The following is a 26,163-nucleotide window of genomic DNA, read 5'->3' as shown; positions in this document are numbered from 1 at the left end:
TTGCAAGAGATTTCTTTTAAGAAATAATCACAGGCTCAGTGCAGTGGTACAGATTAGGCCAGGTTTAGTGAGCACAAACTCAGCCTTAAAACAATTGCTGGTCATCACTGAAGGATTTATTAAGACACAGTGTGCTTGTGAGTGGGTGAGCAGTGTCAGTACCAGAGAGCTCACTAGGGCCCTGTGCACATACCCATGACTCTACTCCGATTTAAAAGAAGATGGAAATGCTGATGCCTTTGCATTTTTTCTGCATTTTCTTTTATGGTCATATTGACCCATATTTAAAACAAGATGGAAATGCTGATGCCTTTGCATTTTTTCTGCATTTTCTTTATGGTCATATTGACCCATATACTTAAACTTTTCTGTTGGCAAGTACAGCAGCCATTTCTCTACCAAGCTTTAAATCTATTTTGGCCAAAACCATTGGAGGAGCCATCTCCACCTGTATAGGATTTTCTTATAGACAAAAATGGAGCCAGTTTTTCCTTCGATTCATGGTAGCTGTCTCTTGAGTTATAGAAAGCATTTACATTAGAGACTACTCTAGTTAAATACTTTTGAATACTGGTTAAAGCTTTCTGAAATCCTCAAAGTATTTTCCTGACACTAGTGAATGTTCACAGAAAAATTACTCTTTCCTGTCATCACATGGGTTGCTCTGAAGATGTCCACAGCTTCTTGAGGGAGACAGACTTTGTAATCTGAGAAGATTGCTTTGGGATAAAATATTATGCTAACACCTTCTCTCTCGAACTGAGAGCAGCGTAGAAATTTGTAACTTCGAAAATCTGTCTCTTCATATGATTACAGGTTGTTCTCTTCAGAGACAAGTAAGTGTTCCATAATGTCACACAGAAATTATGAACACAAAAAGGAGGAAAACTTCTGTATGTTTGCTTTTGACCCTTATAAAACTTGTCCCTGAAAGCAGAGCAAATCTAAGCTTGCTGAGCAATATGTAAAAGGCCAGTTGTACTGGAGTGGGCTTTCCTCTCTCGAGGAATCATGAGTGTGTTGGAAAGCAGTAGACAGAGAAACGCTGAACATGAGCAGTTTGAGAAAGAAAAAGAGAAGCTATCATCTCTTAAATTCTCCGTTGGGGACGGTGTGATAAGTGATGCATACAGATACACTCCTACAAGATAACCCTTTTTTTAGGCTCTACCATATGTTCAGGAGCAGCAGTCACATTTGTCTTCGTGCTGGAGGGAGGGTGGAGTGATTCATTTCATAGCAAGGTAAAAAAAATATCCACATAGCAGTGGAACCAGAAATATGACTACAAAAGTTCTGGGACACTTTAGAGAATAAAGAGGCCAGTATTTGCCAACAAACCCAGAGTGCACATGAGGAAAAAAGACCTGAGTGAAATCTGTGGCAGGTTACCATATATTTGCACTATGGAGTGAGAAATTATGCTGGTGTTTATAGAAACTTTTCTGTTCATTCACCTTTTCTGTGGAACTGCAAAATGTTGCCAGCATGGTCATTAAATATCTACTCATTTTCTGAAACATGGTTATGAATTTTAGTCATGACAGAATAAATTCTTTTCTACTGCTGAAGTATTGAAGTCAGTTAAGCATTCTTCAATATTTCATTGAAATTTAATCACTGTGAGTCAGAGTTTTATCTTCATTAGGTGCATAGCCACATGAATTTAGGATCAGAGTAATTTTTGACTTGTAGCTTACAGTCAGGTTATTGTGCAAGAGAAAAACATATGCACTGTGAGGAATCATTGGCTCTGTCTGGAGTTTCTGTTATCTGAGGTAAGTTAATTTTAGTCTGTCTGTGAGGCATATTAGACAGTAAATTCTGAAAGTTTTGTAAAAGCCAATAGCTCATAGAAGTTTTCTGCAGTGCCACAGTTATCTCCACTACATCTGTGAATATAGCCCTTTCCAACAACCAAGTAATGATTTTTGGCACTATCACAATGATTTTTGGCATTGTCACAGTAGGGTAAATATCAATAGCATCAATATAAAATATCAATAAAAGTTTCATTGAACATGGGGGAATGGTACAAATGCACACCTGCAAAGACAGAGAGAACATAGCAGGGAAAGGACTACACCCTAAGTGTCGGGTTTGAAAGCAATCTTAAAGTGAATGAAAAACCCTTCAGACACTTGGACACAAGATTTTTTACATCTCTACTGTCTCCTGAGAGAGGCACAAGGGATGAAACATGAGTGTGTTCTGCTTGAGATGGCTCCAGCCACTGTGGAAACAAAGCCAGCTCCTAAGCAGATTTTCAGGACCAAAGACAGATCTTATTAGACCATTCCCACTTTGTTTCTTTTATTAGGTATATGAGGGAAATGGGGGGGTTCCTTTGTCAGGCAGTTGGATACAGGCTACATCCTCCCATCTTGTAAGTCAGAGCTGCTGTTCAGCAGGTTTGCATCTTCATTTCTTCTGTGGGTGACTGGCCTTCTGTCATTTTGGTGTGAGAGAGAAATAAGGAAGGAAATTAAATTTCTAAGATTGAAACCTCTACAAAGTCAGCTAACTTCCCCAGCAAAAAAAGTAAGAAAGGCCATCTCATCAATCAAGATGATCATCTGGCCCTTATTCTCTCTTCATGTCAAAGACAAGTACTGTGTCTTGCTGGAGTCCTGCCACAGACTGGTGGTTCTGCCTGTCCTAATTCCATATGTCACAGGATTGGCACTGTCTGGGTGTGACCTAGGAAGAGGACTGAAACAATATTTAGAGAAGTGAACTCAGAACCCACTAGCTGTGTATCAAGTGATACAGAAGCAAGTTTAGGACAGCCTCTAACCCAGCCCACTGCAGACAAGCCAAAATCAGCAGTTCTGCTAATGAAGCACAACTTTGCAGTACTTCATAAGAGAGTAAAATTTCCTTATTCTCATTTTCATATGCTCTGAGCTGCACTCTGGTACTTCTAAGGTAACCATTTATCAACAAAAGAAGGGAAAATGTTTTCCCAAGGGTAATATAATTTGTTCTTTAATCACTGAAGATATAAGAAAATTCCCAGTCCATACAGTAGTTACAGAGGATCATACTTAAGTTTCCTCTTTAGGTTTACATTGGGTATTAGAAAACTTGAGTCAAATGTTGATTACTATACTCATGACAAACTAATACACCGTACAATGCAGCGCTGGCTGTGCTCTCCAAAGAAGCCTGAAATCTTGTATTTCTATGTAGTGATTTTTAAAAGTATTTACTGTGCTTCTTTTCTAGGAATGAGTCTGACTTTTGACTTTTTAGTCTTTCTGAAGGGATCACACTGAGGTTTTGATGCTGCTTGGTGTAATGAATCAATGTTCAGCTCAACCTTTTTGTTCCTAAATATCAACGAACGTTTGGCAAATTTCTACTACTGCTCATTTTGACAGGATGAGGACAGCATTCCCTTGTCTGATAGTAGAGGTGACTAATGATTCTGTATTCTTCAAGCACACAAAAAATTGTGCATTTAGTACCTTTGTGCATTTGATTTGAGTTTTATTCCACTCTCCTTTTTAGGGCAGTTTTTGCATGTTGTACTTATTTGCTATCTGGAGTTACAGCAGGAAAGCTCAGAGAAGATTTTACAGAATGAAAAATTTGAGTTTTTCAGTCTTTACCCTTGAAGCTCTCCAAAGAAGAGCAATCTGTCAGTCTCTTCCTTCATTACTCTTTGAAAGTTTTTCAAGCAAAGATAAAGAAAAATCCATTCTTTCATTTCCCTTTCAACAGTACAGAGCACTCTTACATGTTATTCCACAGAATTTATAGTTTTTCAGTAAAATTATTCATAAGTTGCTTTTCATTGTCTGTAATGACCTCATATGGATGCCTATAACAAGTAAAAACTTTTGTTCTCCTGGTAAACAATGAAATATCCATGCCTGCAGAAACCTTCAGGAATGATGACGAGCAATTAATCACAGTAAAGGAATAATAAACCTAGCAGCTCTGGATGTGGCTGTACCAACAGACTTGACGCTGTACTTACCATTTATTGTATTTGGGGATTTTGTGTAAACAAATTAACTTCTTGATCACCTGCTCACTGTCTGAATCTATTTGATCTTAAAACCATATTCAGAAATTTAAGCTGTATGTGGGTAAATCTCAGGAGCCAGGTAAAATTTTAATCAATTGGTGAAGCTGAAACATAAGACGAAAGTCTGCTCTCTTCTAAATGTTACACCACCAAACCTAAAGAGAAAAATTGGGGTTCTCTTAAATGAAATGGAGATGCAAAATTTGAATAGTCCTCTATTTATGAACTCATTTAATATGCAACTTTGTTAAAGAGTAGGCTTTCTTTCCTTTTCTGGTACTTAAAAATATTGTGCATACTTTCTGAAAGTGAGAACTAATTTTAGGATGGCCAAATATATATTTGCAAAGTATATAGCTGATAGCTGGAAGAGAGGAAAATCTAAATAACACTGCTCAAGATTTCCTCTTTCCAATGAGTTCACTAATGGGATGTATAGCCTGGATTCTGGACTGCTGTTATTTACTAGGCTGCTAGAAGTCTGCTTTTAGACTCCTAATTGTGGAGAGTTGGTAAAATGTAAATAAATAGTAAATAAATAGTAACTACTTTTTGCTAAATTTTGTTCATGTACCAGAAATCTGTGGCACTTATCTAAGATCCTTTATCAGAGAAATATATTGCTAAATGATAAAACATATTTCTAGACAATAAAATCAAGCACTATTTGAAGCTATAACTGACTTCTCATTTTCTTTCTCCTGGGGTCATTATAAACTAAAACTTGTTTTTTTGCTGGATGTGTTTTACTTTCCTTTTCAGTAAGTATTTTGTCACTCTACATGCAGTACACTTTCAGTCCAGGCTCAGCTTTGAAAGAAGCAGGGTGTCTCTGGCTGGTGAGCAATGCTTTTGTCTGATTTTGGTAGCACAAACTGAAAGGATGTAACTGTCTGCTATCCCTTAGCAGAGCATTCTAAAATTCAATATCTCCATGTCTTTCTAGCCTTCCTTTTCCTTTGCTTTATGTGCAATACCCAGAAAATGACAAAAATGTAAGACCTCTGCTTTAAAAAATGCCTTCATTACATATCTATGTTACTCTTTTCTCTTTTTTTTTGTTTACTGTTTTCTTTTTTTGTTTTCTCACTTAGGAGGCAATATTTTCTGTCCATTAGTGATTTTTGCACCCCTTGTTCTCATTCTGCATATGAAAAAAAATTCCTGAATGTTACTGCAGAAATCACCTTGGATCATTCTTCTTTTCTTTACCTTGTACATACTTCATGGAAAATTTTGTTACAAAATATTTTTTCTCTCTTCCAGCTCAGAATCTAGAAGCTTGATGATTACTTTGCTTATACATTTTTGAAAAAGTTTCCTCAGTTTACAAGAAGCAAACAATTCTTCTGTATCCCTTTTACAGAGTAAAAGGTATTTCCAATGTTTGCTAATTGGGTAGAGGGTTTGCCAGAGAGGTTCTCTAAACATAGGTAAGCTATGTCTGTGTCTTTGGTGAGTTGGTAGATATTCCTTTAGTTCATTTTTTTTAGAATTGGGAAATGCAGTTCTCCCTTTCTCTCCCCTGGGAATTAAACTATTTTTTCAACCTTTATGATAAGAGAGATAAGTGACATTCTGGTAGATAACCATTCCTTATCTCTTGAGAATATCCACAATAAGTTCAATCACTGAGGCAGGTAAACACTTGAATGATATGTGTTTAAACTTTTTAAATAATGCATAAATTATGCCTTAAACTAATGCTGACACTCTTCTGTACAAACTAATATATCAGTGTATACACAGTGTAATATATAATATGTATATGTATATACACATACATATTGATACCCACATCATTTCATTTCATTTCATTTCATTTCAAAATTCTTTCTTTTGGTTGGAATAATTAGAATAGTCTTGTCAGCTGTTAGCTGACTCCACACTTCTCAGTGCACAAAGATTTTTTTTGACAGAAGAACTTGAAACAGCATGTTGAAGTTTGCTTTGGCCAGCCAATTACAAAATATGGGCAAACATAACTTCAGGCAGTGCCTGGAGTTTTTGTCATTGTGGCACGACCTTCTGGACATAAAATTATCCTGTGTGGTAGGACACCAAGTTTCTACAGCACATGTGAGTTTCAACCTGGCATGAGTGCTCTGAGCTGCGAGCAGGGACAAAAGTCACCGAGGGTCCTGTTCATCTCAGCTCACATGAGCTCTCACAGAAAAAGGAGGTGGGTGTCTGTTAACCACTATAGCATCCCTTCATTACAATTTACACAGATTTCACTGGAAATAAGTGGGAAACCCCACTTGTAACCCTCAAGGAAAGCATATGGCTGAATCTGACAGCTGTGTTCTGCCAGGAAAATAGCAGATTCCCTTTTCCAAATTAATTTCATTTGAGTTTCTAATGTGCTTATTACTTCTAACGTTGCTTCCTTCTGGTAACCTCTGCTGGTATGGAGGCATGACCTTTTCTAATGTAACTGTCTAACACTGCAAAAAAGAATTCTGAATTACTTGAGTCAGAGAGAATAACCATGACCCTTCTGCCACGTGTATGAGCCATTTGTCCATAAAAACCTGGGAAAAGTGTGTCTCAGGTCCCACATTGTGCTTAATGACTTGAACATCCCTTTCATGGAAAACTTTTACCTTTCCCCATCTTAAGAAAGAGGGTGGTTGTAGTATCTTGCATCCACTGTCAGTTGCTAGCTTTATATACTGTTGAATAATCTGAAATATTCTGGCTGGCTCTTTGAAACATTGCTGTGAATTATGAGAGCTTTCTAACTCCACATTTACGTGTGGATACAGAGTGAATTCATTAGTGTGCTTCTGCATTGTTTCCGTAAATACTTCATCTTCACGTTTACTAGCAGAAATATTGTGTGGGCTTTCAATTACTCTGCTAATGAGCTTAAATATGTTTTAGTTGGATTTGAATTAGTGTGAGGAATTTTTTTTCTGAGGCAGTTAGTATAATGAGGTGAAAGGTGTTCTATGTGCTGCTGAATAGCTTGGGTGTGACTGGATTAATCTTTAGTACTGACAAGGCTTCCTAGGGTATTTATGCTTTCCCTACAAAGATAAAATTGAAAACTCAGGGTACTAAATTTGTGTCTGCAGCCCAAATGTCTGCTTCTGTCACATCCACATGAAAGAAATTATGACACAGATCAGGGAGCCTGAAAGTCTAATTTTGTGTTGTCATACCAACATGAACCAATATGAGATTGTCCCAGAGCAGTAGCTTGCACCTAAACAGCTGAAGTGAGCACCTTCATTGATTCAAAGCATCAGAAGATGTTTCTGGCAATCTTCATCCAAGTGCTTCACCCACTGAGCCTGACTGTGGTTCGCAATAATTTTTTTGAGAATTATAAAGGGAAGAGAGAAATGGCAATGGAGGGGAGCAGAACACCTTGTACCATGGTTTCCCTTTCTCAGCCTTGTGAAATAATGTCCCCTAGAGGCCTACGCTTTCCTCTGCCACCTGATCAATTACTCCAAAGTACCCCAGGAGACATTATTCAGCAGCCTATTAAACATTTTTATATTCTCTGAGCCAATAGTTTAAAGTTTGGGTTGTTTGGTCTTTTTTTTTTTTTACTTTCACTTATAGCACAATGCATATATTTAATATCAGTATCTCTCTGGCTCATCATCTTCTGACAGGCATATAAATTGCTTTTGTCTCAACCTTCTCTTCCCCACCTCCAACCCCACTTTTCCAAAAGAGTAGGAAAGAACCTAAGCAAATTAGGAAATAATAATTAAATTATATGTGCTATGTGTTTTATTTGACAAGAGAGATTCTCTGAAGGGCAGCTGGATGAATGAGTGATGAGAAGATAAGTTTCAGAAAAGCAAGAAGGGATTTGTGTTTAATAATAAATGTTCCATCTGAAGGCAAAATTATGATTGCATATCATAAAACCCCCCCAAAACTAATAAAATAAAAATGCAAGAAATTATTCATGCTGGGTTGATTTAGTGTTTACTGAAAAAGTCTGGCTACCTCCTGGTATTATCTGACATTTCCTTATGTTGACATGACTGACAGAGGAATTATACCCTGTTGCTAATACTAACAAACATCTATTTTCCCAGGACACCAGAAATAAAACTGTCATTTTTCCAAGATGCAGGTCAAAATAGGTCTCTGTCTTTCCCAGATTCTAAATTAAAAAATCTTGAATCAGGTGCCAAAAGAGAGATCTCACATAGAAATATACTTGCTACTTTTTTACCTGTTTGGTGTTTATTTTTGGTTTTTGGGGTTTTTTTGTTTGTTTCTTTGTTTGTTTGGGTTTTTTTTAATTCCTGAGGTCTTGGGATGATCTGAAGACACATATTCAAGGATTTTTTTTTGAAATCTGAGGGTCAGAAATTAATTTCCATTGTTAGCTTACTTAATATTTAATAATGATTTAGATTCTATTTTCATTCCATCACTACAGAAACGGAGGCTTTCTAGGATAAAAAACAGAAAAAATTACACCAGCATATCCCATAAAACTTTCAAGCAAATCACAAAAGTTGTCAGCCAAGGAGAATGCTTAGTCTGCAGCCCAAATTTGTCAATTGCATGCTCTTGCTCCCAGGCAATACATCATGTGTGACATTTTCACTTCAATTTAGATCCTTCTAGTCTTCCTCTGATCTTTTTCTGCCTTTTTCTCCTGATTTCTTAATCTTTGTCCACCATCTGAGGTCTTTTCACTTCACTATCTTTACAATTGTCTTGGCTTTGCTGAAAGATCTACACATTTTTATATGATTTTTAGTCAATCTTTCACCAGTATGCCCCCGCTGATACTTTCCCTCTCCCCTTTCTCTACCAGCCTACTTCTATCCTACTGAGATTGGAGGTGGACACTCTCCCTGAAATGTTGGACTCTCTCAGACCCTTTTTACAACACTCAATGGCAAATTACCTGGATATTTTCTTTTTTCTTTTTTTTTTTTTTAAACTCTAGATAAAAACATATGAAACTGGACTGAAGGAAGAAAAAAAAAACCCAACAAATATCTTAAAGTAGGGGACAAACTTATTAATGAAAAAAAGGATAATGTTTGGCATTAAATTTTTCCTAGAAAATGAAAATTGTTCATATTCCAGTGTTTTACTTTTCTGGACAGATTTCTAGTTCTGACAGTAATATTTTGCACTAAAGTGAAAGCAACTTTATCTAAGAGGAAGTTTAGCAGAGCACAGTGAAACTGGTATTTTCACAGTAAGGCTTTACTATATAGGAAAGTGTGCTAGCTAACTGGAATATAATTTTGCAAAACAATTGCCGTTTCACCCTTGTACCTCTCTTTCTCTTTCTTTTCCCCTTCTCATGGCAAATTATAGTGCATAATGACACCATCAATTAGCAATTCCTCTATAATTAGTGTATAGTCTACAACACCTACAAAATTCACACCCAAGAAACTAAGCTTTTTTAACTTTGTTTTCACCTTTTCCTGATACAGGATTTAATAAATTAGTATTACTCGATTTTGAAGTCCCAGCATTCATTTCAGAAGGAGAAACTGTATACAGGTAGTATATAGACCCAGATGATAAAACAAAGACTGTGCAAAGGTAGTATATAGTCCTGGAAAAGAAAAAGAAAAAGAAAAGGGAAGAAAAGAAAAGGGAAGAAAAGAAAAGGGAAGAAAAGAAAAGAAAAGAAAAGAAAAGAAAAGAAAAGAAAAGAAAAGAAAAGAAAAGAAAAGAAAAGAAAAGAAAAGAAAAGAAAAGAAAAGAAAAGAAAAGAAAAGAAAAGAAAAGAAAAGAAAAGAAAAGAAAAGAAAAAAGAAAAGAGTCTAGTTACTATAGAACTGAGTCTTGGAAGTTGCAAGTAGCTTCCCAAAGGCATTGCATTGAAAGGTCCCTGCAAGTTCTGTGATTAAAGCAGTTTTAGACTGAAACTAGATAGTATCATATCCCTCTTTTGATGGAATAAAGGAAGATAATTGCCTAGCCAATTAACCTAATCTGGGTTTTGTCTAATTTGTCTGTTTTGCATAACCACACTGTTAACCAGCAGTTCAGTTCTGCTAATCCCCAGTGCTACATAGAAGAAAAGAACCATTTGTATATTACAGTGTAATCACAATATCTACTAATTTCCTCCGATACACTACAGGCCTCTTTTGAAAGGAGATTGCTGGCATTATCCCCATTTTATAAATGAGGAGCCTTACAGTACAGCAAAATGATTTCTCAGGAACTGAGAGTTACTGATAAAGTGGAGCCTGATATCAGGGAAGCTGATAAAGGAAGAATAAAACTCAGTTATCCTAAATTCTCAGCACAGTTCACTCTCTGCAAGCTTCAGTGCTCACTTGCATCTGGGATTATGACAGAAGTCTGCAGCAAACCTTTTTCCCCTGCATTTCTAACTAATTTGTTTTCTAATTTTCTTAATATCACTACACATCAAAGTGAATAATTACAAATTTACTTGCTTTCTGTATGTTGTGTCCACAAGGACATAACAAGGACAGTTTAGTGGTGATACAAAATAAGATTGACTTCAAATAGGAGTTCTAGCACTCTCCTTCCCTTTTTTTCGAAAGTGTCTCATGGACTCATTTTGGTGCTTTCACAAAATGAGACACAAATCTCCATGGATTGAAGGGAATGCATTGTCTGAAAAAGCCCTGCAAACCTTCATGGCTTCATAGCTCTTCATCCCACATTAACTCTCCAAGGAGCATCTGTCTACTGTTGTTCTATTTCAGAAAGTTATGCCATGCCCTAATCCTAGCCAGAGGTCTCCTTCTCTTCCAGTAACTAAAGCTCTTGTACCAAAGAATGAGAGAAGGGGGCTTTTTCCTGGAAATTAAGAAGTTGTAAGACCCCTATCCTCATATCATTTCTTATAGAGGGAGGATTTTTGGAGACGTCAGAACCTTGTTAATACATGAATAGTTTTCCTTGGGATATTTTGACCTTCAGATAGGATTCAGAAGCTAGATTAAGAATCAGATAACAAAATCCTGGCAGGAATATAAAGATTTGCTTGCTCCTCCTACTCCAAAGAGGATAAACCAAATGAGAAAGGCAGAAATTACTGTGCTTTATATGTCTGGACAGTGAGATTTCCATAAGATTTTCAAGTTGTGTCTTGACCTAGCCAGAACTAAATTTACACTTTCCCCTTTGACATAATTTATGTGTTTGTTAGCTTTCCAAGTCCTCACTGCTCCAGGGCTCCTTAAACTGGATAGATTAAAACCTTTCATAACCTATAATCTATAAGCAAGTCTTTCGTTAGTTGATCTCCTCATGCACTTAGTCAACTGTCACTTGTTTGTTTTTTTCCTGAAGAAAAGCTAATATCAAATTTAGATCTTTATTCCTCTTTTGTGATAAGCATCTCTGCAAGGTCACCCTGCCCTGAAGAGTAGGTGGACAATCAAGCTTGTTGCTTCAAGATACCACAGCTGTTAAGTATGTTTGATATCTGAGGGCTGGCAGGTGAACACCAGGATCTTCTGAGTTCCAGAAGCTAACAACTTTAAAAAGTATTTTTGATCTCTAATGCACCAGATCCTTGTGATCTGAATCCAGCTTTCTGTGTTTAGGTGACGAGTGGACTGAACAAGCCTTGCAAGATCTCTGCTTAGACCCACTTTTGCTGGCCCCTTTTAGGTTTACAGCAGCTCTGTGCTGTTGAGTCCCAGAGTTAAGGGCATGGTAGCAGTGCACGTATGGAGCAGCCATGAACAGACACCCCCTCTTAGGCAGCAAAGCAAAGACTGAAGTGGCATCTTGCAGCTACCTGTGCTGGGGATAATCAAAAAAAGAGTCATCAATATCCCAGAATGAAAATGTGTCTGCATTGATTTTAGATGTGGGGAGCGCTAAGAGATGTCATCCATCATATCTGACTGGCAGTATGTTTGGGGAGGTTAGAGCGAAGCATGGAGCCATGCCGAAATACTCTAAAAATTTGGCAAGGTTAAGAGAACAAGATTGCCTTCACTGTAAGATAGAAAACTAAGTCTGAAATTAATTACTTAACTCCTAGTACTGCTGAAATTTTTGCTTATTCCTATGCTTAGCTGTTCCTTACCAGAATAATTTGAATATTTTACAAGAGCATTTAACGTTTATTTGCAGAAACAACTAAAATTCTTTATTTTAGATGTATATGGAGACTTGATTGCTTTTTGTAGTTCGGACTACAACTGTAATCTCTTAAAAACACATTATTAGCCCCAATATTATTACAGATGTGGCTTCCAGGATTCATTGAATTTAGAAATTACTCTGTTCCTTTTTAAGGCTAAAACGAGGTTTTTATTATAGCACATTTCAACACAGTTAACCTGTCGAAGCTTTAGGACTAGTTATGGCCTCACTTCTGTACATTCAAAAATTGATTGGCTATACACTTCTTGCCACTATTCACCACCTGCCAGTCCTTGAAATATTCTAGGCAGTTACATTTCATTAGAAGCTTGTGTGTTTGAAGAAAGCAAGCTGTAAATTATTTGGGCTATCAGTGTTCACTGAAATTGGGCATAAATGTGTGGGGCTGAACAACTGTATTTCTATTTTTGTATGTTTGTTTGCTTTTTAAAAAGAGCCACATCCTTACCTGAGACCAGACTGAAGGGTTGTGTAAGTGGTGAAAAAGCATACATTCAAAGATCACCAGACACGTGCAAAGCTGTAAGGTGTGTAAACTAGAACACAGTGCAACTTGTTTGTAATGAGGTTTTACAGTGAAATGACTTAACAGCTGCAGACTTTTTTTTAAGTTTTGGTCTGGGAGTGGGGGTGAAAAGTGGAGTATAGCACTACAGAAGGAGATAGGAAGCAATTGGTGAAACAATTCAAGGGTTTAAAATCAAATGTTTAATGATCAATAGCATTGTGTTATTCCATGTATCGTCCTTGGTGTGTGCATATATCCTTGAACAATTGAAAAAACTGCAGTCTGCTGTGAACAGAGGTGTTCTATTCACAGAGCCATGGGAGAGCAGAACAATTAGAAATAGCTTGAGACCAAATATTTCCACTTTTGGAACCATTTTAGCAACAGTATCTGGAGTCTTTCATGAGAGCTGTTTTATGACCTCTCAGCTCATTCTGAGTAGCTCATCTATATCTGTGTCAAACAGATACATTAGGATGATAAATGTGCCTAGAATTTCAAATACAACATTGAGTAAACCTGCCAGATGATGTTTATATTCCAAGTGTCTCTCACCAATATTTCTTTTCCTTACAGATTTTTTTTTTCTGTGTTTGTTTGCTTTTTAAAAAGGAGCCACATCCTCGCCTGTGGCCACACTGAAGTGTTGAGTAAGTGGCGTGAATGCATAAATGCAAAGATGATCAGAAAATCATCTTTGCAGTGCCTTGACGTTGCTGCTTCTCTGTGCAGGTCTGTTCCCTCCCACTGCACAAAAGGTGCTCTGCAGAGCTGCAGCTCGTGCTGGCTGTGGCAATGATGTGAGGCTAAGGAAGCCTGGCGCTCCTACAAGAAGTCTGCCTCGTTCCTGTGCCCAGGCCTTACCATCCCAAATAGTCACACCAGCTCACTGTGTGCTCTAAGTGTCTGTAGGACTCCCTTGTGCAAAAGACCTGCAGGTCTAAGTCATAATGGGGTGTTTTAATTTCAGCTTTTTTTCTCTTGCCCAAGCCTGTAATGTGGCAGTAATGAGAAACATGCATGGAGTATCTCTTTGGTGTTATTCTTGGCTACCCACCAGGCACCAAATCTGGGATTCTCCACTCTGTTTCACTAATGTGCTGCAATTTTCACCGGTTTGAAATGGGGGTAGACCATGTTCATTCCCATCTGCTAATTTTGAATGCTAGTGATGCTCTAATATTGCATGAATTCAAATGACTGCTTAAGTGTTGTGGCAGCAAAGAATAACGTCCATAAATGTCCCAACTTGGAGTACAGCTTCAGCCCAGCTATTTGGTTTTTGGAAGTGGATTTATACATGAGTAGAATTTTTTATTTTAAAGAAACCTTCTTATTTCCATCCTTATATCTTCCTACCTCTCCTCCTCCACAGCCCATACTGCCACTGCCAGTATTCCTTTTTCACTCACACAAGGGAAGGTGGTTGCAGTGATAAATTTTTGGCAAAGATGATGATGGTAGCTGCATTTTTAGGACATATTTCCCACAGTGGGGAGTAGGAGGATGAGGAAAGTAAGTGGGAGAGTGTAGAAAAAGAGAGAAATGGTTGCCTGCCTTTCATTCGCAGTCAGTGAGAAAACTGAGTGTAGCCCTTGCCTTCACAAGGTAAGTAACCTGCTGATGTTATACAGTAAATGTTCAGGCACCTGTGAAGTGATGTGACAACTGCCACGTTGAGACTCAGCAAGCACAAGGGTCATTTGCATACTCAGAAAGAACTGCTCTTTGTATGCTTTTATTCTGAGTTATTTGTTCAAGTTTGGATATATTTCAGATTAGGACAGATGCAAGTGAGGAAAAAAAGAATCCTCAGTTTAGTTTGGTCTGAATTTTCTTATTCCCTGTACTGCACAGTTGAGAGATGGCCCTCAAAACTTGAGTGTTACTGAATGCTGAGATGTTGAATCCTCAGGAGTTGGGAAGCTGGAATGACTGAATTTTATGGCTCCTCTCTGCCAGTACTCAGAACAGTTAATATCACATTGTTCTAATTGCTGTTCTTTCTTTTACCTTTGTGTCAAGAATAACCAATTCTTTCTTTTTCTTTTCCTTTTTTTTCTCTTTTTTTTTTTTTTTTTTATTTCAAGGATGATACCAGCTACAAACAAGGCCTTTGTTGTAACCAACCTTGTTTCTGGAACAGGCTATGACCTCTGTGTCCTGGCAATGTGGGATGACACGGCCACAACCCTTACTGCCACCAATATTGTGGGATGTGCCCAGTTCTTCACCAAAGAAGACTACCCTCAGTGCCAGTCGATGCACAGTCAGTTCCTGGGTGGGACCATGATTCTAATCATTGGAGGCATCATTGTGGCAACCCTGTTGGTATTCATTGTAATTCTCATGGTCCGCTATAAGGTCTGCAACAATTCCCAGGGCAAGATGTCAAATGTCAGCAACGTCTACTCACAGACAAATGGAGCACAACCAGTTCAGAACGGAGTCTTGCCCCAGGTCAATCCCAAAGTGGTGGTGAGAAATGAACTTATGGAATTTAACTGTCAGTCTGCGCGGAGCAGCATCTCCTCTTCCTCCAGCTCCGCAAATAGCCGTGACTGTGACAACTACAGCCTCCAAAGTGAACAGGGCACATTGTCCAGTAAATGGAGGCCTCCTTCCCGGTCAAAACACAATATTGACCGGCTAATGGGAGCTTTTGCCTCCCTGGAACTGAAATGTCAGAAAAAGGAGGAAATGACAGACTCCAGAACTTCCACGGTGGCCCGCCACTCGGACAAAGAGCCACTGCTGGGCCAGACAGAGTCCAAACTCCGCAGCTTCCTCATGTTGCCTCTGGAGGGCAAAACTAAACGTAGCCATTCTTTTGACATGGGGGACTTTGCCACATCTCAGTGTTGCACCTACCCAAAAAAGATAACAAACATTTGGACAAAGAGAAGCCTCTCGGTCAACGGCATGCTTTTGCAGTATGATGACAATGACCTAACAGGGGCCAAAGGGACTTTTGGGAGCTCAGAGTGGGTAATGGAAAGCACGGTGTAAATATCAGTGTCTCACCCTTTCTCTTCTCCCCTCATGTGTTATAAAGTGGTTTGCTTCAGGGCCGTGCAATTGGAAGGAGAGGGGAGGAAACATTTTCTGTTGTACTGGCCAAAAAGATAGGCAAGCAAGTTACAGGAAAAGCAAAAGAGAAAGAGGGTCATGAAATGTGAATAGGCACATATGGTACCATTCCTGTCTGGCCCCAGCTAAACCATGCGTGAATGTTTCAAGGAATTTGCTAGATGTATTTAGCATTGCTTTCCAAAAGTTACTCAGACTCCTGGTGATCCTTCACACAAGATTAAACAAGGAGGATGAAAAAGATTTTAACAGCAGAAATTTAATTTTACAATGTTTCTTTTTAGTTTCTTTCTTTCTTTCTTTCTTTTTGTTTGGGTTTTGTTTTTTTTCTTTTAATGGCACCTTTTTTTTTTTTTTTCTTTTAATGGCACCTTTTTTTTTTTTTTTCTTCTTTTTTAACCACAGAAATACACTTCTGTGGATATGACTGGTGCTAGGATCTATCTGGTTGGCATTCCAAGGAATTTTCTCAAAAGTGCAGGCAGGGCACCCAGAGGGGCAGATCAGAGTAGATTGTTTAGCATAATCTCTTAACTGTGACATTTGGGCAAACAATATTTGTTGTTGAATGGACTTTTAGTTGGTATTTAATTACTTCTCTTCTGTTTTGATTTTTTACTGCTTTTGAGTTGCTTTTTTTCCCACAACCCAAGATATGTTTCCATGCATATTTTGGTTTTGTTTTCAGCCTCATCAAATTCCCCAGATGGAAAGGAGGATATGTACAAAGCTCAAATATCTGATGTACTGTATAACCCACTTCTAATACCATCCTTTTTTGTCCTAGGAAAAATTAAATCTAGGGACAAATTTTTAAAAAATCATCCTCTTTCTTCCATCTCCTTCATAACCTCTCCCTGTCAATGCTCAAGACAGATTGCAGCAGATATTGATATCTGTAGGGATGTTGCTATCAAAGATGGGGAAAATAGTTATCAGCATATCCTAGTAAAGGATAAAGAAAGGGGAAAGAAAAGTAGCTCCTGGGAGCCCTCCACATTATGGATAGCAGTGGCTTCTGGTAGGGGTCAGTTCATCTTAAATATGCTCTCACTCCAGTAAAATTACAGACTTGCACCCTACTGTAACAAAAACTCTTTGTCTGTACAGTCAACATGACTTGTGTGTCTTGACTGTATCAGTAACATCAGAAAAATTAAGTTTTTGTGTATTTCAGGGGATTGGTTATATTTCAAATTACTCAACAGAAGCTGAGTAAAATTTGGGTATCACAGAGGCGGGGGTGTCCCATGTATCCCCTGCATTACATAAAGCCCTTCCCCAGTCTGGTGCACCCCTATTCTCCTGTCTCTCATCCTCAGGAAGATACTTATAACAGGAGATCTTCAGGGTTTGTAAACGGATTCTCAAATTGGTTGTTGGTGAGCATTGCTGTGGTTGTAGAAAATACACATGGCCCATCCAGCAGAATTTATTTTCCTTACCAATTTTACTGTGATTTCTAGCATTCTGCTGGCTACTGTAACTGTCCTGTCATTTGTCCATTTATTTGTTTGATCAGCTGTTGAGAACCATTCTGAAATTGCACATTGTTACTATGATTTTGTAAAAGAGGTGGAGAAAGTATGCAAGGCACAGAGAAAATAACACATGAAAAAACTCTATGTATATTTTTTTTAAAAGTTTCAGAAATATATTGTGACATGGCTGTGTACTTGATCTTGTATTCGTCATGTTTCCTACTTGGAGTTTTAGATAACGACATCCCTGTGATCAGAATATTTTTTTCCTTTATTTTCTCTTTTTTTTTTCTTTTGCTACAAAATGTACAGTAAAAACATCCTTGCAAAAAAAAAGCCCCTGCTTTTAATTCATTTGTTATTCTGTGGTCTGCTTTGAAACCTAAGAAGTAATTATTTTTTAAATTATCTTTAAAATTTAGATGTTTGCTTTTTCTTTCCCACAAACTGTCTCTGACTTCAGGATTTTAGGTATAAAGCAGGAATCAAGAAATACATACCTTTTTGGAATACATGAAAAAAGATCTTGTAAAAGGCAGTTCACCTCTTTTTCTGTCGTTTCATTTATACAGGTCTAATTTACTAAAGTACTCTGAACCCTGATCTAAAATCCCCAGACAGAAGAGGTAGCATTTTTAGACATAGGACCCAACTTTCTGTAGGTTTTTGCTCAGATTCTTGCTCGCCAACAGCATTAATAGTTTCAAGAGACATCCAGTCAAACTTTGTTTGGAACATTTTTCAAACTCTCTGCTTTTCTCACACTTTCTGAGACGAATGACACCTCCAGTGCCAGAATCTACATAATCCAACTGTCCAGATGGCAGTTCATATTAACCATTAATGACATGTACATTTATGTTGCACTGAAAACTCTTAAAGAAATTCTTGTAGTGAGTTAGTTATTTTCTTTTCCTTGTTCCACTGTGGTGCAGTTGGATATTTTTATGTTGCTACTTCACTCTGAACATGACATCTGGGTTGTTTTTAATTTAGACATTGAGTTCATCTTAAATATTAGTAACATATGCAGCCATGAATTTTCAAAATATATCACTTAAAGATGAATACTCTTTCACATTCACATATAAAATTTAAAAAAAGTAAGCCAACAGATGCAGTTTTAAAATAATGGATAGTTGCCAAAGAACCAAGGTAATAAATTCCACACTCTAGCAGCTGCATTTATTATGGTTAATCATAATATTAATTCATTTAGCTTTAATGAATGAGGCTCAATCCACACCAGCTGATTTGCAAATACTGAGCAAAATTAAACAGGCACCGGGCACCTACCTTTTGTGCTCACAGTACTTGGGAGGAAAGGATTGAGGGACACAGAGGTGAGGCAGGGAGCCTCACATTGAGTCAGCAAGTGGCCAGCCATCAGAAAGGGTTGGAGTTACTTATGGGTTGTGATCATCCTTCAGGTGCCACCAGTCACTGCCCTACTTCCACTATCAACAAAGCAGGCCTTTGGAATTATCCTGTGGCTTCCTCTGTATCCCTCTGAGAGCTGCTGAAGGCAGATCTGCAGTTTGGGTTACAGCCTGAATCCACGTCCCAATTGCTAAAGTGCAATTAGGGCCCCAGGGTCCTCCACAGACAATCTGACCAATCTCTACCTTGCCTCTGTTTTCCTTGTGTACCTCACTCAGCACCTCTGGGTTTGATTATTCTCCTGTAGAACTGCCATAGTACCATAGTAGGGATTCTTTTTTGCCTCACTTCTGAGCACAACCACACATCAGTGCTTCCTGAAATGATACGTAGGTGCCCCCTTACTTGGTGCAATAAATATTTTCACTCATCATTGAGGATTCAGTGGCCTAGCCCTCTCGACTCAGAAGAGAGAAGAGAGAATTTCTACACTGACAAGTTTATATGGTGTCTCTCAAGTTCATATGGGGTAGTCTGATGTGCAGCTGCACTAACCCTGTTTTAGGGACAAAGGTCAGGTAGTGCAGATAGTAAGGAGAAAAACAGAGATCAACAGGAGCCTTCAAAAAGAAAAGTCCGAGAAATTAGGGGGGGCTAGAGAATTTAAAGTGAAGTCTATGGGAATAATTGAAGACATCTGCATATGAATATGTAACTCCTGTAAGTTAATTTTTTGAGGGGTTTTATAATAGTGGAAGTAGCTTTTTTACTAAAAGTGTATGTCGTTGGCTTGAAAGAAGATATGATTCCACTGTTAAATTACACAGTTAGGCCTGCTAAAAATCCAACCCAAATCCCCAAAATATCATCCTATCATTCTGGAGAATATTAAGCAAGATAACAAAATGAAAATTTCTGAAAGTAGTGATTATGTGGATTTCATTTGATATCTGCTAAGAACCAAATGGTTGTATGAAATGAAAATAAAAGTGTGTGTGTGCCTGTGTATGTACATATGCATAGCAAAGCAGACCAGACTATTTCCTTACATTTATATCTTTACAGATTACATTAATTAGAATATATTTCTGGTTTCAAATGTTCTTTCTGAGTTTATCAGTCTAGAGCACAGCAAACTTTCCCACTTTCCTTAGAGAAAGATAACTCATTTGAAATGTCTCCAAACTACACACGGTACTTGGTTATGGTTAGGATTAATTCATTTGTACAGCAATGCATAAAAAAGAAAGGAGAGGTGTCTCTGCTCAACATGATGTGAGATTGAAAAGGTGGTAGATTTTCCTTTTCTAAACTTGTTTATATTTCAAATCATGGGACTGATCTGCTCTGGCAAGAGAAGAAAATAATATTCTGCTTGTTTCATTTCCAACTCTTCACCCAGCAAAGGGTTGCAAAGACGTAAAAAAAGACAGCCCTTGGAGGTTTCTGAATGAGTGCAATAAATGCAGCAACTTTAATACAACAAATTTAAGCATATTCTAACCTGGAGGGCAATGAATAATTGCACCTGATGGCTAAGAAAACATTTTAGTCTTTGAACAGCCTGAATGGCACATCTGCTTGCAATGTTTTGCACCCATTAGCCCGTGGATAAACCACAGTACACCATATGGTGCCACAGTACCCCCTTCTACCCCTTGCAGCCTGTTTCTCTGGAACCTTTTCTCAGTGACTCTCTGTGTTCAGTGTTTGTAATTGGACAATTCTGGATGTGGAATTATCGATAAACTTTATTAATATCTTGCATATTTCACCTTTAAATTCCCCTAAACATGATGATGAAATCCCTCTGAAAACATTAAATTTGGGTTGGTTTTAGGCTGTGGGCCTGATGAAAACCAAATCAGAGTGCCTTGGAACTCTTGCTTTCAATATAGGAATTTTATGTTCTGCAGTATGTTTTCCTTGTCCTAATTAACCACTCCTTAATCCCCAAAGGTACAGCACTCCTTAGCATCAGCTGTCAGAAGGCCCTACTACACGAAACAGTGCCAGATGCTTATTCCCGGTATTACACTTCCAACAGATGGCAAATGTCAGAAATATAAATACACATCCAGATACAGATATATCAGCAAGTGCAGGCATTTGTATGCATGCATATACGTCCCCATGCACATGTGTAAATTTTGCACTCTTTATCTGTATGGTTTATGATGTACAGGTTTCCTAGCTTGGTAATAAAGGTACATTTTCATTTTTCATTAAATACTAGTGGAAGAAAGGGAGAGAGAGAGAGCAGAAACCTCTTCCTTATAAGAAACAAATTAGTTGATAAGCTGCACTTCATCCCAGCTGGGAGACATCAGTGCTTCAAATAAAGTTAATTGGTGGTGAATGGGTTCCTTCATTTCCTACCACCACAGCGAAGGCTCAACTCTGTTAGCTCATTTATTCAGCTGATGCTCCCACCACATGATGCAGATAAGTCTCCTGTCAATGAGGACTTGGGTTCTGCAGGGAGGCAAGCAGCCACAGGGAGTTACTGTTCTGCATTCACTGTCCTTGTTTGGGCTCTTAAATGTGCTCTGACCATGTCGTGCATTAGTTAGTTACCTTGTTTCTTGGGAGAAGGCAGGATCTCATGTTATACTCAGTCACATGAGGTGCCCGGGTGCAAGGCTAGAGAAACTGGTGGGAAAGAGAATCACTGAAAATCAATGGCCTGTACAAGAAGAAAATAATAACTTTGAATCCACAAATCTTAGTTACCTGTGCAGTTACAGAGGTGGGCATCAACTTATGGCAAAAGTTTGCCCATAACATTTTTTCATGCAATGAGAAAGTGAATAGATATCTTAGATGACACTTTTCAAGTTCCTTCTGTGGGACTAGTAATTTTAAAAATATTAATACTCCTCTTCAATGAATAATGCAGACTAGTTTAATGCTGGGCTGTTAAACACCACAAATACCATTTATGTGTCAAATCACAAGATAGGTGTCTGAACAGGAAAAAAAAGCTGTTGTTTCAGGGAAGCTGTTCTTCTTTGACAGTGCTGTTGGTTTACAGGCATGAAATGCACGATCTGAGAAGGCAAAGGCATGACAAAATGCCATCTTTATACCCTGAGTCTTGATGAGATTTAAAGTAAAATCCAAAGAGCGGATGTGTTAATCTTCCTTCCTTTGAACATGAGTCAGAGAAGGAAAACTTCAAATAATTAGGCTCATAAATGTGATGTGCCATGGACAGAAAAATGGTGCTCCTCAGATGGATGAGATCCAAGTGCTGTTGCAGCAGGGAGCTGGATGCTGTCACTGGTAGAACAGTCATGCACAAAGGCTGCTGAAGCAGGATCCAAAGAGGTCACAGATGAGACAGGAGGCATGGAGATGTAGGAACATGTTAGATCCACCTATTCCATGTCTAATAAATCATTCTATCCTAGTATCCTGTGATATGACACTAGTTATTTCAGAGAAAGTACCTTTAGGAAGACTTCAGAGAACTCTGTCCCAAAGCCTGATGGGCTGCACATCCTTATCCCCTTCTCCATCAAGAAGCAAAGAATTTCTTCTGAAAAATAAAGCACAGCAGATTTAAAACTAGGACAAAAAAAAAAAAAAAACTCTGAATGCTTCCTCTTCTTTTAGAGTTCCTGCCTTTGTGTCTCTAAAGCCTGACTTTAAAACAAGATAGTTCTTGTCATCTGGTTGCCTGGTTGACTGGGTTGCCTGGGGGACTTGGAAATGGACAGGTGAGTATTTGCAGAGATTATGAGAATATTACTCATTTGCAAGAAGGATACAGTGCACCTTCTGTGTGCTTCACTGTCACTAAATGCAGACCAAAGTGCTTGGCAACAGAAGCAGCAACAACATTAAAACACATAACAACTTTATAAAATATGAAACTTTGGGCCATAATGCAAAAAAAACCCAAAAAACAAACAAACAAACAAAAACTCCATCACCTCAAACAGTGACTTCCTTACCTAGTTTTGAGAAAAAAATACCAGCTACTCATTCTTGTTTTCAAATACCTCTGCATGTACATATAATAAAAAACTTCTGTAGAAGAAAGATCCATCTTCTAAGAGATCATTGCATACTACCACGTTGTGTACTAATATCTGGAGATCAGATAAGAAACACCCAATATAGCACCAATTTGATATAAGAAACTGGTGTTCTCTTTTTTTATTTTCTTGTTTAATAGAAGACCATAAATTATGGCTTTCTACTGAAGAAGCCCCAGTGGGATTGTGGACCTTTAAAATCAAGTTGTGAGGCCAATTCCAAGCTCAGCAGGTGCATGAAAATGCAAACAGGCCTGAGGCCATTAGTACAAATGCTTTTAACAGCTGCCAGAGAGCCTCAGCTTGCTGTATGGTTGGGCTGCTACACAAACACATCCAAAATGACTGCACAGACCCAAATGATTGAAATGTAGCTGTCTGTGATATGCTGAGTGTTGACTAATGGGCAGCACTGGTTAGAAGTCATGAATGCAGATGAGAGCAATGCAGTTTTGGCTGCAACTTCTGGGCTGCAGTTTCCTGTACCCCCTGGGTGCCCAAATCAGAGCATTACTGCTGGTCTGGGCCACCAGAATCAGAGTGAAGCCACCGGGGTTTTATTTCCTTTACAGAGACCACGAAACACAATCTGAATAAGGTTCAGGAACATTTCCCTCCTTGGGGAATTTAGGTTACAGAATCCTGCAGAAAGTCAGTCTAGAAGGAGAACCTCACTTCTGCCATTTGGATCAGACTGTAAGGACTTGAGTTTATTTGAAATGGAAGGAACTTACATCTCTAGCCTGACCTTCCAGGACTCATCACCTTCCTCATCACTCTACTTCTGTCCTACCCCTCCAGCCCCCTTTCCCATCCCCTTATGAGATTTTATTCCTTCTCTGTTTCCTTTCTTTAGTGATTTATCATTCTATTTTGGGCAAGAGGCTATTTTTCATTTGCTGTACATACCAGCCCAGTCAGTGCCATGAAGTAGCTGCACATGACAGGAGAATGAACATGGCTGATGTGATTTCTGGCCGTGCTCCGTTCTCAGTTACTCTACTGCAACTTTGCTGCTGACTGCACTGACTTACAATTACAACTGTAATTGTAACTGATGATTACAATTACAGTTGTTTGAATTCTTCAGTGTTAACAAGACAACCAAATGAACTGAGATCCTTCATCACTCACAAACTGAGGACCCAAATTTCTGGAGATGCATCTGTTATCATCCTTTAGTGTTCTCTTAATGGGTGCATGAACTCAGTTCAATACTGGTGACATTGCTATATTTTCACTCCTAATTAATAATTTGGGGGTGGCTATTTCAGTGTGATTTTTCCAGAACAATCACTGAGCAAGCAATTGACCATAAATACAGGCTAAACAGAGTCCCTAGGTTTGCCATGCTTCCAGCAGGATGCAAAGCATAGACATTAGGAATATCAAACTGGTGAGCCAGTTTTTAAGGAGCTAAAATGTATTACTATGTCAGATATGTTAGATTTGCTATTAATGTCACCATGCTTAAATTGCATCTGGCATTAATATGGATGATACCAGGTGAGGAGCTTCGGAATTAAACTCCAGGACAGGTGACCTGGATTTTAGTGAAGAGAGGATGTCCTACCCTTCAGGTGCCTTATTGTTCCCTGAATATTTTTGACTATCTGCTCTATATGTTTAGTGAGCTAATTACTGTAAATATTTATTTAATGTAGTTATATAACTTCATTCCCATAAATGTAGAATGCAGTGTGGCATGTTCCCATTTTTTGTGGTATATATAGATGGGCCACACTGTTGTTCAGAATGAAATCCCACACAGATGCCATATATTTTTCAAAATCCACCAAAAAAAAAATATTCAGTCTTTCAGGAATTTATACCCTTAGTACAAACCAGAGTGGGAAAATAAGAGCTAAACATGAAATAACTATTGACATTAGGATACATATTGACATATGACTATCCATATATGCTTTCTGCCCAAAACCTGGTCTTAAACTCCCTCAAAACCCTAAGTATAACCTAAACAGTGCTAGAAACCTGTATAAATTACAGCAGTTCTACACGTCTAAATTCTTGTCTTCTTTTCTGTCATCTCCATCTCTTAAAGCAGGATTTATTTAGCAGTCTTTCCCAAAAGAGTGGGGGGATATTTTCCCAATGATAAAAATTTCCCTTGGATGTTTTGTCCCCTGTTATTTTTTACCTAATGCTAAGCAGCTGAGGAAGGAATGATGCTCTCTTTACTACCTCTGTTGGTGACAACCCAGACAGACTCAAAATGTGTGTGGTATTGGTGTGGTTTTCTCACTCCATGTTGTCTTCAACTCTTAAATATCTTTGTCAGTTACTTTTTATGCATATGACTGCATGAGGAATGGTCTTTCTACCACTGCCCGTATTAGGGTGCAGTACTCCCACACGAGTACAAGTATTTTCCACTCAATATTTGCTGTTTGTCATGTCCTCTTCATCACTTGACCGTAGACAAAATTATTCTGGTGCAGTAAGGGAGTGGAAGTGATAATATTAGTTTTACCACAAATAGCTGTAGAAGGAATGTAACAGCTGAAATTAGCAATATAACTACAAATCCTAGAATAAAACCTCCTTCTGCAAAAATACCTGCAAGTGATTCTAAGACTTGCTAACATTAGGGTATATCAGAAGCAATTCACAAATCAAAACACAACAGAAACAAAACAAAATTCATTACATGATTTATCTGGAAAATGTAACTCTAAGAGCTTTAATGGTGAGTTAAAATGGAAATTATAATGTTTCCTGAACTGTGCTACATCTACACTCAGAGCAAGAAAATGAGGTGAGAAGCTGACGTGAGGTTATAGCATGTAGTTTGCAACCCAAGACTGTACAATTTCTAAAAGGGTTTTAAATTCCTCAAGGAGAAATGCAATTACCATAAGTGGGATTAACTAATATTAGTTAATCAAATTTGAAAGGCTTTTCCTTAATGTCCTTTATGGAAGGGAAAAGGAAGGTAATGTATTCAAATGAGTTTTGAAATAAATAAATAATTTTTTAAAAGGCTGAGAGTGGATTTGCGATCCAGACCTAATACTCAGTTTGCTCCTAGTATCCAGATTATAGGAGATTATCACAGATCAAACCCCTTTAACAGAAAAGAGCCTTTTAAACCACCTCAGCATTGCCCTTATTAGGAATGAAGGAGAGAGGCTCCTTCCAGTGGGAGGAAAGAAGCCCTTAATTCATGTCTTGTCAGAAGAAAGGCGCTTGCTTCAGCACTGAACCAGGTTAGTTATGGCCCTAATTTACACAGCAGAGTGTCTTCCTGGAGGAAGGGATGACACCTTTAAGTAATAATGAACAAGTGTGCATTGACAGAATAATAATCACAGATTGAAAAGGTTACAGCAGAGAAGGTGGTAAAGCTAAGTGCCTGCTTTAATTCCACTGGGTGCCATAATATCAGGACTCGGGAGCTGCACTTACAATATAAAATAACATTAGTGTGGCAATTAGGACTTAATGGTTTGTGGAGAGAAGTCTGCAAGACTTTATAAAAACATCTAAATTAGTCAG

General features: G+C 38.2%; 1 protein-coding gene across 2 annotated transcripts in view; it reads left to right on the top strand.

The window, feature by feature from the left end:
- LRFN2 (leucine rich repeat and fibronectin type III domain containing 2) overlaps positions 1–16,057 on the top strand; it is a 151,183-nt gene extending 135,126 nt beyond the window's left edge. For both annotated transcript variants that reach the window (XM_039697898.1, XM_039697897.1), the window contains one exon: positions 14,744–16,057. In XM_039697898.1, the coding sequence (XP_039553832.1) occupies positions 14,744–15,662 (919 nt within the window). In that variant the 3' untranslated portion in view covers positions 15,663–16,057. The remainder of the gene's footprint in view (positions 1–14,743) is intronic.
- Positions 16,058–26,163: the final 10,106 nt, after the last annotated feature.

Source organism: Passer montanus, unplaced genomic scaffold (genome assembly GCF_014805655.1).
Source record: "Passer montanus isolate IOZ18808 unplaced genomic scaffold, ASM1480565v1 scaffold12, whole genome shotgun sequence".
Lineage (NCBI taxonomy): Eukaryota > Metazoa > Chordata > Aves > Passeriformes > Passeridae > Passer > Passer montanus.
Note: the sequence above shows the minus strand (reverse complement) of the source record. Positions and strands in the feature narration are given on the sequence as shown.